Genomic DNA, 13463 nt, shown 5'->3' with positions numbered 1-13463 from the left:
TCTCTCATACTTGAGAGTCAAATGCCATGACCGTGATAAAGAGACGGCTCGCGCAATATATCTCAACTATCGTAAATTCGGTTTAAGTCTTAGTTAATTAAATATCTATCCATAATTACTGACTTTGAACCATTTATGATTACTATTTATAACTTTGTATTGATCGTCATCACATATATATAAATATATGTTGTAATCAAGTGGATATAATCAATTCCATAATGAATAAAAATAATAATACATTACATTCACCAATTGTATAATTCATAAATAATGAAATTCAAATGGGAACAATGACTTTTATAGTCCAAGTAAGAATTTACTATACTAGGCACACAAATCCAACACTTAGAAGTCAGTTGAATAATTTAACTATTTGTCCCAGCCATTTCACGGTTCTCCTGAATTGACGGAATATAAGGGTTGCCAACTAAGTGCAAGTCATTTCTTCTCCGAGCAGTTGCTCCAAAGGTTTCCTTCATGTCAAATTCTTCTGGTTTGATTCCATTTGGGAGTTTCCAATCAAAGTGGTATAGAAGTTGAGCAAGTGGAAGTTCAATATTTGCAATTCCAAATGATATGCCTGGACATATCCTTCTCCCAGCCCCAAATGGGATATATTCGAAGTTTGTCCCTTTGAAATCAATAGAAGAACCACGAAACCTCTCCGGTTCAAAGCACTTGGCATTTGTCCAACTTTTTGGATCTCTCCCTATTGCCCACGCATTAACAATGACTTTGGTTTTAATGGGTACGTCATAACCATTAATTTCACATCTTTCCCTTGCTTCTCTAGGGAGCAACAAGGGGGCAGGCGGGTGCAATCTTAGAGTTTCTTTGATAACCAATTTCAAGTAATGTAGTTCCCGAATGTCCATCTCCTCAATTTTGCTCTTTCCTTTAAGAACTTGTCTCACTTCAGCTTGTGCCTTCTCCATTATTCCTGAATTTCTCATCATTTCTGACATTGTCCATATTGTGGCTGTTGATGAAGTCTCAGTGCCTGCGGCGATCATGTCCTAATAAAGAAGAAAAATACATTCATATTAGTTACAACAGAATAATATTCTGATACTGAAATTTTCTGAAACAGGCAAAATTTGGGGAGTAATCTTATTCCTATGACATCACAGATCAATTTATATAGTTTAAAGTTCTGTAATGCAAGCACTGCCTCACCAATATTGACGTACCTCATTTATGTTTCTTGTTGAAAGAATTTGGCATTTAGGTAGAAGCAATACTGGAATACTACTAATCAAGGTAAAATTTAAACCAAAATGGGATTTGTGGTGCGTGAACTATTGTGATAAAAATATTATCCTTAGTAGTTTGGCGAAAATGAATCTGAAATGGTTTCTTAAGAAAGCTTCAATGAAAAAAATTAAGATCCATACACTGCCTCTTTCTTTTCCACAAATTAAAGACAAACGCAGAATTTCCTTAAAGATCAATGCAGAATTTAAATAGAAGCAATGTCACAATGGGATTCTGGTGCTTGATGATGAGGCATATTATTATTGTGAAGCATATGTTGTGTGGTTGAATTGTATGTTATATTATATTATATTATTATATATAAACACACATGTAAATTCCTGCAAAGTGGTTTTCCAAATGGTAAAAGAAGCCATTTTCCGTCCTTTAGGAGGATTAGAAAATTTGTTGCAGAGTACAGAGTAGTGTAAGCATTGTGAGTTTTCTTAAAAATCAGTTAGATGTCATTTCATTTGACTGAGTGTGTCTGTTATGTATTCTTTGAGTTTAGATGAAGTATTGTACATATCTACTGAGACATACCAGAATGACAGCTTTGATGTTGTCTGTCGTGATAGGAAATTCAAGGTCACCTCTCTCGTGAATATTCAGAAGCACGTGGACTAGATCTTCCTCACCATTGATGGTTGTGGTTTTCCTTTTCAGTTTGTGCTCATTGATGATATCATCAAAAATCTTGTCAAGCCTTTGGTGAAGTTTCTCCAGATTAGGCTTCCCTCCACAAATCAAATGAAGGAACTTGAGCGATGGGAATATATCATGCACATCAAACCCTGAGGACAACTTTATAACTTCCTCGACCACCGATATGAATTCATCCTGGTCTTCGCACTTCTTACCAATGGCCGCCCTTGCAATTATGTCATTGGTCATTGAGGAGATCTTCTGACTAAGATTGATGGGAATTCCTGGTGACGACGAGGAAATGGAATCAATAAGATTGTGTACCTCCTCTTCTCTTAGTGATCTAAATGACTGAACACGCTTTGCACTTAAGAGCTCCAATATGCAAATTTTTCGAATTTGTCTCCAGTACTGGCCATAGGGAGCAAATACAATATCTTGACAACCATATGACATAATCTTGCAAGCGAGAACATCTGGCCTGGTTGCGAAGGTAAGGTCATGGGTCTTCATAACCTCTTTGGCTGCTGCTGGCGATGAAATGACAACAACAGAAAGCTCACCAAGTTGCAGGTGCATGACTGGTCCATATTTGTTTGCCAAATCTCTCAAGGAGTGAGCCAATTAAATGGTGCAAGTTACCGATGACAGGAAGCATCCATGGCCTTGGAGGCAATTTTTGGGTTGGACTTTTGGCTTTGGATTGCTTCCAGTGCTTCACAAGCAGGGACAAGAAAAGGAGGAAGGTAAAGAAGAGAGGAAGTGAGGGTAGCTGAAGCTCCATTTAGAGGGGAAGGAAAGAGATTTGATTGTTTTTTTTTTGTTTCTAATGCTCCTCTTATTTTCTCAACGTTTAATTTATAGGCAAATATTATCTGTAACATCTTTAGTCTTCGCTCTTGGAGTCTTGTTAGTCAGAGATGCTATAGTTAGTTTACTCTAGGTTTCTTCTTTTTTAAAACAATATAATTTGCATTCACTCTTGGACCACTACCGACAAATAATAATATATATAGTATATATAACTGAGTAGTAAACAGATAAAGTTAAGTAACACATGGTACTAATCTGTCGTTCTTAACAAAATGTATATTAGTATATATTTTGTTGGACAAGTATAAAAGAACAAGTTGTTTTGGTGTCGTAAGGGCAAGACACATTGGAAATTTAAAGTTGTCTCATAAACATCTGCATTATACAAGTGTTCCATGACATATTTTGGGTTTTACTTTTGTTTTTTAACACTTGCTTGATTTTTTAAATTAAGAAAATTGATACAATTTATCTTTCAAAATTCGGAGTGTGAAAATTTTATTTGTTAAAATATGTTTTTGCGGTTGATAAATCATGGAATATTGATGATTAACGTTTGTCATCATTGAGTTTAAAATATTAAAAAAAATAAATAAATGAAAAGCATAAACTTTTTTGTTGCTGTTTTTTTTTCTTCATGTTGTTTCGAGAGAGGTTGGATAACTATTGTCTAAATTAGCCCGACAATAAATGGGTTGAGGCCTATTAATTTGAGACCCAAAGCCCAGCATGGAATCAGTCGAACAAGATCGTGTATTAAAGCCCATATGACGTGCTCTGTCGGAACACCCTGTTTGGCTGATACTGATTAATCTTTTGCCTACCTTCGTAAATTAATAGTTTGAAAGAGCTCTCTATATTTGCCCAAACACATCGAAATTAAAATTTCGATTGTTTTTCCTTTTCTGGGAAGGACTTTAATGAGCTCGTGTTGGATAAGCATCTGAAGAAATTTCTAGGGTTTCAAATTCGAGCCCTAATCAGGTATAGTTCGCATCGATGGGTCGTTCTCGCGCAGTTCCCCACTCCGCGGATGAGGATCCCAGTCAAAGGTCCGTACAATTATCCTCTTTGACACACACTCTCTACATATTTACATATATGTATGTGTTTGTAGACACACATACACAATGCTACAAATTTGACTCTTTTGTAGCCAAATTTTCTGTTTTTTGAGCTGCATTAGTCTTCGTGATGCTGTTAGTGGTGTGTGTGTATCGAAATTGTGTTTTATGTTGATTGTGAGCATTTTTTATATGTTCTTAGCATTTTACTGTGGAGTTGCTGAATTTCGAAGTTGCCTATTGTGCTTCATGCAATGGGGGTTAATTTTTTTTTTCCTCCAGATTGATAATGATTTATCACTCAACTTATTAGCAAGAGTGCTGTACCATAGACTGCTGTAATATGATTTTCTATCATTATAGAATGCGTTACATTTATGGTACAATTTGCTCTCAAGCTGGAGTGAAATGGTTCAAAATTATGTATTTAGGATACCCTCATAACTGTTGTACCAAGATTTATGTGCATGCCCCTGTTTTATGATAACACTTCGATTGTGTGCAAAGATGGAATTTAGTTCACATAAATCTTTTTATTGTGTGTTTATATTATGATCCATGCTGTTTGATATTGTTAACTATTACTCACTGATTCAATTGCATAACATTTCTGGTTTGTGTAAATAATTTTATAGATTTTAAGTATCTCTCTGTATATATATCCATCTATCTCTCTATAAATTACTCCAATATGTTTAAATTTATTACTGAGCTTTAGGAGTTATCTTTTAGTGTTGTATCAGTATCTATAATGCATTTGCATTCTGCTTTTTTGTTCACTCAATTCTTTTTATCAACTTTTCCCAAGAAACTCTTAGTATGTGCACTTTGGGTTATTTTATATCGTTTTCTGTGGGTTTTTTTTCCTTTCCTTAGCCTGTTATGAAATATTTAGCCATTTATGCTTCTTTTGTTGCCTCATTTGACATTGAAATTTTCTGTTTTCTTTTACAATATTCAGTCGATCCAAGAGAAAAAGGACTGCTTCAAATGTTGAGAATTTAGAGGCAGCAGCTACAGGTATTGTTTCACTAAAATACAGTTACCTACCAAAAAAGAAGAAAAGCAAAGAAAAGTACAGTCACCCTGTGATGGTTGGGGGTGGGGAAGAGAAGAAATCAACACTAACATGATCCTCTATAGCCCAAATATGTTTTGTTCAACTTGAAAAAGTAATGTTTAGCTTGACAATTAGGTGTCTTTACTTTCAGGTTATTTGTCCTTTCTTCTACCCAATCATGAAGAGTACGGGGAAATATTTCTCCAACATATAAATTTCTATCCATGATGCATTGCTGAGGGTTGTGTGGTTTGATAGATTTTGAGTCCTAGTGTTGCTTATGCTTTTCTTTTCCCTTTAAGCTTTATATACTAATTTGTAAGAGTAATAAATTATTTGTTTTCATTATCTCTCTCTCATTTTCTCTGGTGTCTTCAATTTCCCCTTGGGGTAGGTCAAGGAATGAATGAAGGGAAAAAGGCTTTGTACCACTGTAATTACTGTAACAAAGATATTTCGGGAAAGATCCGCATTAAGTGCGTAATGTGTCCTGATTTTGACCTTTGTGTGGAGTGCTTTTCTGTTGGAGCTGAGGTGTCACCTCACAAAAGCAATCATCCTTATAGGGTTATGGTTAGTGACTTTATTCCTGTTACTTTCTTCTCTTATTTCAGAACTTATCTAGTATTCATCATAGTCTTGAATATTCAGTGTTAAGTGTTAACCAACCACCATGCTTTACTATAGCTGAATTCATGATTCTTATAGTTGTACTTTATACGAGTGTTCAGGGGAACTTGTTTATCTGTTCTCAGTTTTATTGGTGAGATGTGTTCCATTTTTGTTTTTAAGGGCAGGCCTTGGCCCAACAGTAAGGTTGCTCCATTGTGACCTGGAGGTCATGGGTTCAAAATGGGAAACAACCTTCCCGCATGCATAGATAAGGCTGCGTACATCTGACCCTCCCCAGACCCCGCAGTGGCGGGAGCCTCATGGGCTAGCCCTTTTATGTGTTACACTTTTTAAGTGCGCTTTATAGTGATTTAATGAGATAAGATGCGTTTGATTGGGTACTTGCTTGGCTGTACTTATACTGTTTCTAACAGTTATGAAGTCAGTTATCTTTGTTCATCATTTGAAATTTTGTCATTTCCTGTGAGAATCTCTATATACTTCATGTACTCGTTTGATGTTTCAAATTCTTCACAGTTCATGATTATATATCAGATTTTTCCCTTCAGAGTTAGAAATACTTCAATTTCTCGTCTTTATTATTGCTTGTTGCTAAAAAGAGTTGTTAAGATAAATTTGAGGCAAGACAAGAGCACCAATAATAAAATGAATGCATTCATGAAGTGATAAAAGGTAGAGTAATTTAGAATGACAATATGAAGGACTTTTTGAGACAGTTGTTCACATTCGATAAAGATTTAGTTCTACGTCAATAGGTAGTTTGGTCTTGGATGATGGCACTACAAGGATGAGGAAATGTAAAAATAATACATCAAGGTTTTGGAGTCCCAGGTGGAGCATGTTGGTAAAATAAAGTTTCCTTGTTGGCAACCCAATTTTGAAAGACTGGAGTTCGTTGGCCTGAGTTTAAGCTTTAATCATATGTTGTCAATGGATGACCCTTTCTTTCTTTTTTTTCCCTTTCCTCTTAAGAATGTGATTTTGATATGTTAAACAGTAGTTTGTGTATTTTTCCTTTTTCTTCTTCATCATTGTCACTCTTGAAATGACCTTTGCTTTTATTGTTGAAAGTAAATCGCTTTTACAGTATTACCTTGATTAGTTTCTTGTCAGGTGTTTTCACGTTTTACCACAATGGTCGGTTTGTCTTGATTTTTGATTGATGTACTTTTTGAGGTTTCCCTTTCTGCAGGATAATCTGTCATTCCCACTAATATGTCCTGACTGGAATGCAGATGAGGAGATATTACTCCTAGAGGTATTCCTATATATTTAATGAAACTTTTTAGTTTTAGTTTTATAATATGTACTTGTTAATATGCAATTTATCACCTTTGATATTTAGAGATGATTGTATCTGCGACCTTATCCTAAAAGTTCATATTGCCTTTTATGCAGGGTATCGAAATGTATGGATTGGGGAACTGGACTGAAGTTGCAGAACACGTTGGAACAAAAAGTAAATCACAATGTATTGACCACTATAATACAATATACATGAACTCCCCGTGCTTTCCACTTCCGGTATGACATTAAGTTTAATTTGATCTTTTACCTTTCTTAAAGGCTACAAGCTGAAACTTATAATGCTCATGCGAAATCTCTCTAGGACATGTCTCATGTTATGGGGAAAAATAGGGAGGAACTCCTTGCTATGGCCAAGGAGCATGTTGAAGTTAAGAAAGGTTAGCTTGCTAGTGATTCCATTATTTGTTGCACATCTATATTGAAATTTGACTAGTTTGAATAAGGCATATAAAAAATACATGACAATAAGTGCATTCGTATTTGAGCTTTTCTTGTAGGTGATTTCAAATGAAGGAACAATAAGTGCCATGTTTCTTGCTGTTATTTTTATACTTTTAGTTGTTTGGTTTTGTTTCAGTCTAAAAGATAAAAAATATTGTTTTCTTATCCTTAAGTTGAAAAATGACTCCTCTAATTTCCACCTTTGCATGATGATTTATGTACATGTGTATACGTCTTTAAATTTTTTAATTTGCTTTCCTTGTTTCTGGGTGTCAGAGAATATTATTACTAAAGTTTTCATGTAGAACTCATTTGTTTTTCCTGCTTTGAATCCTCAGGAATTCCTATGCTTGGGGAACTCACTATGAAAGAAGAGTCTCCATTCTCGTCAAGAGTCAAGTATAACTGACTTCTCCATTATGTATCCTTCAATGCAGTTTTTTATCCTCTTTTTCTAACACCATCTTGAACCATTCTGACAGGGTTGAAGATCAAAGAAAGGAAGGTCCAGCAGGTCAATCCTCATCTAATTTAATTTCTCATATGGCGATTAACAATCTTGGGACAAGTTTGTTATTCAGCAGGCTCTCTCTCTCAAATGTTATGGAAATGAAAATATGGAGTACATAGTGTATGTATTGATATTATTTTTCTCATGCATCAGATATGGTCTCTGGTGTGGGTACTAGCAGCGGTAACACAGCCACAGGTGAAGTTAAAAGGGTATCCAGTGTGACACAGATTAAAGATGGTCGTGACGGCATTAAAGTGGAAGGTAGTGTGTTCTTTTATTTTTATTTTTTGTAGAATGCTTGTATCCCTCATCTGGCTTTCACTCGTATTGCTTTGGATTATATACATTGGGTGCTTCTTGGTTTCTAATTTATTTCCAAGTTTTTCTGATTTTTATCGTTTGCTTATGGAGATTTTCCTTTCTGGATGGATGTAAGAATTGAATCTTCTCTATTTATTAACCTGTGCGACCTGAAAGATATTCTGGTTTTAAATTTTCAATAAAGGCTAAATTTTCATGATTGTTATACCTTTCAGTTTGTGTATAAAAATCAATACATACATACATATATATATATATATATATATATGTTGGGGCAGCGGAAGCACGCGAACAATGAGGATCCAATAAAAGCCAACAAAGCAATCGCACACGAACACAAAATATACATGGTTTGTACATGGTTCAGCCAAAACCGGCCTTTCCTCACTACCAGCGTCACCTATGTTTTTCCTACTCTACCAACAATGAGGATCCAATAAAAGCCAACAAAGCAATCACACACAAACACAAAATATACATGGTTCAGCCAAAACCGGCCTTTCCTCGCTACCAGCGTCACCTGTGTTTTTCCTACTCTACCAACTCGCATACTACCTCCACCCATCAACTCCCTCATGAGACTACGTCTCTCTCAATCTCAGAAGTCTCAACCCACAACATATGTACCTATTTATAGAGTTACAAACACAATTCCTTGTTGGACAAGGATTACAATTTCTTAGAGACCGAGACTTACCAAACAAGAAATTACCTAGCAGAATACAATTATATAATTCTAAAATAGAATCCTAATTAGAATAGGAATTTGAGACACAATTTCCAACAATATATATGGTCTGTTTTACAAGATTCGTGCTTAATTGTTTCTCATACAATGTTGTCGGCAGATTCTCATGCAGACAGAAGCATTGGAGAGAAAAAACCTAGGACTTCAGGGGATGAGGGGCCTTCTATGACAGATTTGAGTGGCTATAATTCCAAGAGGCAAGAATTCGAAATTGAATATGATAATGATGCAGAGCAGTTACTAGCAGACATGGAATTCAAGGATACAGATCCTGAAGCAGAGCGTGAACTAAAACTGCGAGTATTGCATATTTACTCCAAAAGGTGTACACTTTCTCTCTTTTTTGTTTTGTGTAGAGACTTATTTGCTTTTATGAATGTAGTTTTATATGAGAAATCACGACATAGCTGACTTATGGTCTATGGAAGTGTCCACATTTTGCATTTTATAAAGCGGGTGTAATTAAAAAAATGATTGTTTGCGTCAATTCCCAGAGGAAATCTCCTCAACACAGTGGTGCTTTGATTTGTTCTCTTGATTTGATTTCATTTGTCAGCATGCTATTATTTTGTTGTCCATGTGGTTGTTAAATTTAGGCTAGTATAGATTAATTTTATCAAAGAGATATTTTTACAATTTGCTCAGCATTGTTTATCTTATATAAGCTATTAGAAAACCAAAAGCTACAAATTACCAATGCCCTATTGACATGGTCTCAAGCTTATTTTGGTCCACAACCCACGTGCTTAGTATTTACCACCGACTTTTAATGAAGAAATGCTAATCAGTAATGTGCTGAGCTCTCATTTATTGAGAAAATTAGCAATTACTGCTTTTAGTTCTTCTAGTTATTCAATAATGATCAAGATTTTGGACCACATATTGACTAATTGGTACAGAATATGGAGCACTATACGTCCCAAGTAAGGCACAAATTATTTACTCTTTTAGTACTCCTAGATTTTTTGCTGTTCAATTTCTTCCATTTTGTTATGAAATGTATTACGGATGTTTGGCAGGCTTGATGAGAGGAAACGCAGGAAGGATTTTATACTGGAAAGAAACCTACTTTACCCTGACCTTTTTGAGAAGAACCTCTCACTTGAAGAGAGGGAAATATGTCGGCGATATAGGGTCTTCATGCGATTCCATTCAAAAGAAGAGCACGAGGAATTGCTTAAGAGTATCATTGAGGAACATCGTATTCTGAAAAGAATACAAGAACTTCAGGTTTGATGCATGCCTGTCACTTGAACTCAATATGCTTTGTGAATTATGGAGATTATAGTCAACTACTAAATTATTGTAAAGATTGTAGATTATAGTTCTTAGAATACCCAAGGTTTCTAGCATGCTTATCCATGCATAACTTTGTTTTAGAACTTATGGGTAGCTAGAGGTCAGAAGACTATACAGCCAACTTTATTAGCCTTGTGCATGGTTCAACTCCACCAGTTCTTATTTTCAATAAAGCAGTTGATTATTGAATCCAAATATTTCAGAACTCCATATCATAGGACCAGTACTTGATGCCTTTACACTTGGCCCATTTGGCTAATCTCTACTTGGTTACATATTTACATATTACACGAAGTTGGATTCTCATTGTGAACAAATATGGTGACTAGCAAAACAGGCTTCTTGTTCCAATAAATGACTTGAACTTATTTTCGAAGAAACAACATCCTCACAGTCATCTGCCTGCGGAAAGAAAGCCTAGCTTCATATCTATCCAAGACTATTATTTCTTATACATACTTGGGCAGGCTCAAACACATTTTATTCACCGTATATGTGTGTGATAGATATATAATTTTTGTTTTACTGTGTATAAAGTTCCTTATTGTCCAGATTAAAATAATTGTGCAGGAAGCTCGAGCTGCTGGCTGCCGGACATCAGCCGAAGCTGAAAGATATATTGCACAGAAGAGGAAGAAGGAAGTTGAAGAAAGTTCTCGTAGAGTGAAGGAGAGCACCCAGGCTGGTCCCAGTGGTAAATTCCTGCAAAGGGCGAATCATCTTAAAGGTGAACTTGATGGCAGCCCTACGGGAGGTGCAAGGGGATCCACAGGTCTAGATTCTAGTGGCAAGGACTCTTCTTCAACAACTGCTGGACAATCAATTTCAAGCTCCTTAGATGATTGGGACATCTCTGGATTTATTGGAGCTGATTTACTCTCTGAAACTGTAAGATTGCTGTTCTGGTTCCTATTAATTCTAAAACACACAAACTTGGCTCCTTTGGGACTTGAAATTCTCTTGGTTATACATTGGATGATGTTGTCCAATACCCAATTTCCAATATCATGAATGATCATAATACTTGGGTTAAAAGAGGTAAGGGAAAAACAACTTTCCTCATATTTCCATTACAGCTTAAATTAAAAATGCAAATTTTCTTAAAAAATAGCCGGGGATTGCGAAAGAAGGCGCAAACTACGTGTAACATTTTAGTTATCCCTTTCTTCTTATATTTTCATTCCCCTCCTATTTTTCCTGGTAACAAACACCGAATAATTATTTCCTTTGCATTGTTTTCCCATTCCCTCACTAAATCAACTTGAAACCAAACGGAGCCTAAGTTTTGTTTTGCAAGGTTTTAATATGTAAGGAATGACGAACAAACATAGAATTACCACCAGCTTTAGTTTGGAATGGTAGCTCCTCCTCCTCCCAAAAGAAGAGGTTGAGCGTTTGAGTCCAAATTGGGGCGTCTGATGGTGTAGGAGTGTCTTGCCTACCCAGAAAAGAGGGTATTTTTCTTATTTTTTCTTTTTGACAGCTTGTTTCGGGATTCTTACTTTTCTGTTGTGATATTTATGTGCAGGAAAAACAGCTCTGTGGCGAGATCAAGATCCTACCTTCACATTATCTTAATATGTTGCAGACTATGTCAATAGGTATTTCGAATGGCAACATTACTAAGAAATCAGACGCCCATGGCCTATTCAAGGTTGACCCAAACAAGTTGGATAGAGTTTACGATATGCTTGTGAAGAAGGGGATTGCCCAACCATGACTAGACTTCATCTGCATTTTTTCAGAAAGCTCCTGAACCTTGGTTTTTCTCAAGATATAGTTTGCACTCATTTGTTGATGCATATTTTAGGTACCTATTATCAGCAATTTACATGGCAGTAACAGGGCAACATCCTCTTCCGTCAATGCCCAAGAACTGTAGCTTAAAGTTGATGTTTACTGCAAGGAGGAAGATGGGCTGTAGATTATGGAGCTTGAGCTTGGGAATCTATAATGTTGTTTGTATCTATAGTACTGTTTTTCTCCTTCAATTATTACACAGTTAAATCTATAAATTATAAACATTTTGTACAATGTCAAAGTTGCAAAAAATTTCTTTTACCTACCAAAAGGGGTGATACTGATATCTGTACACTATTTAAAATAATATATAATTAGATGAGTTTTTTTTACTCCTACTTCTCAATGATAATTCTAGAGACAACGTGAATGAGCTTATACAATGGAAACAAGGGGCATGGTTGAAGTCAAACCCTGGATGTGCATCCCTTCATTACAATACAGCTAGGTGGAAGGGTAAGATTTAGGCCTTGGTACAATGGTGAGTGTTTGGGCACATTGGAAGCAAAGATAAATAATAAAAAAACACATAATAATACAATATTTTATAATAAAACAAAGTCATTGGAAGCAAAGTCATAATAAAAAAACACAATGGAAGCAAAGTCATTAAGAATGTCTCAATGCAATAAAACAAAAAAATATAAATAATTTATCTATAACAATACTCAAGCGAGATGTGATGGTGTCGCCCAAGTGGTGTGCCCCACCCTATTGATCCTACATTTGATTCTCTCTTTCCCAACTAACTATTAATCATTGCCAGATTATAAATAATAATACTCAAGTGAATTCTTACCAATAAAAGAGAGAAATTATTGATCTGGTCATGGTTCCGTGCCATTTCATTTCCAGTGTGAAATGGTAATCTTTTGTAAAATTATATGTGCTGGGCACGGATGGAAGCTGGCATTCTTCCACTGCAGCATGTTTCACTTTTCGGCAAGTCAAAATCCCTCTTCATTTGAAATTAAAAAAATGCACTCCTTTCTCACCCAATCATTTGTTAGTAATGATGTTAAATTTTTTATTTTATTTTAATAAAATAAAAAATCTTCATTTAGTCACTATTAGAGAGAAAATGATCATAAATTAAAATATTATATATATATTCAAGGCAAACAAGTAAGTAATCATTGATGACAAAAGATTTTATTCCAGTCAAGAACAGACATGACCTTCCTTCATCTGCATAGCTAGTTTGACTCAAACAATGGGCAACTTTGTTTGTTGCCTTTCCTTGTAATTTTACATAGCATCATAACTCTGATCCACTTCACAACAAGCCAAAATCAATTTAAGTCTTACTCAAACGAAGAGAAGAATAAATAAATTAGAAAATATAATATGGAATAAGGGGAAAAGATAAACAAGAAAATTAGTAACTTATTCTCATAGTGCAATTGAGAAGACTTGAACCCTTCACTTTTTACTTTGAAAATTAATTTAAGAGATGATGATAATAATATACTACATGCCTTTATTATTATTTATTTTTTTTAATAACGAAAAATCAATTCACCCGCTAATAAGCTCTCATGTGATTTACAAACTCCATAA

General features: G+C 35.2%; 1 protein-coding gene and 1 pseudogene across 1 annotated transcript; one reads left to right on the top strand and one right to left on the bottom strand.

Moving 5' to 3' along the window:
* Nucleotides 1-368: 368 nt before the first annotated feature.
* LOC132310004 (desmethyl-deoxy-podophyllotoxin synthase-like) lies at nt 369-2822 on the bottom strand (annotated as a pseudogene).
* Nucleotides 2823-3558: 736 nt separating this feature from the next.
* Nucleotides 3559-12235, top strand: LOC132308710 (transcriptional adapter ADA2-like). Its single transcript, XM_059806890.1, has 13 exons — nt 3559-3767; nt 4741-4799; nt 5234-5412; nt 6665-6730; nt 6871-6996; nt 7082-7157; nt 7560-7620; nt 7704-7735; nt 7886-7996; nt 8905-9127; nt 9824-10034; nt 10674-10991; nt 11632-12235. Exons 1-13 carry the CDS (start codon nt 3715-3717, stop codon nt 11821-11823), a joined length of 1707 nt encoding a protein of 568 aa, XP_059662873.1. The 5' UTR covers nt 3559-3714; the 3' UTR covers nt 11824-12235.
* Nucleotides 12236-13463: the final 1228 nt, after the last annotated feature.

This window comes from Cornus florida, unplaced genomic scaffold, assembly GCF_030987335.1.
Source record: "Cornus florida cultivar Cherokee Brave unplaced genomic scaffold, ASM3098733v1 CherokeeBrave_3.0.0_Hap2_Chr05, whole genome shotgun sequence".
NCBI lineage: Eukaryota > Viridiplantae > Streptophyta > Magnoliopsida > Cornales > Cornaceae > Cornus > Cornus florida.
The sequence above is the reverse complement of the archived record's forward strand: the minus strand, read 5'-3'. Positions and strand labels throughout refer to the sequence as shown.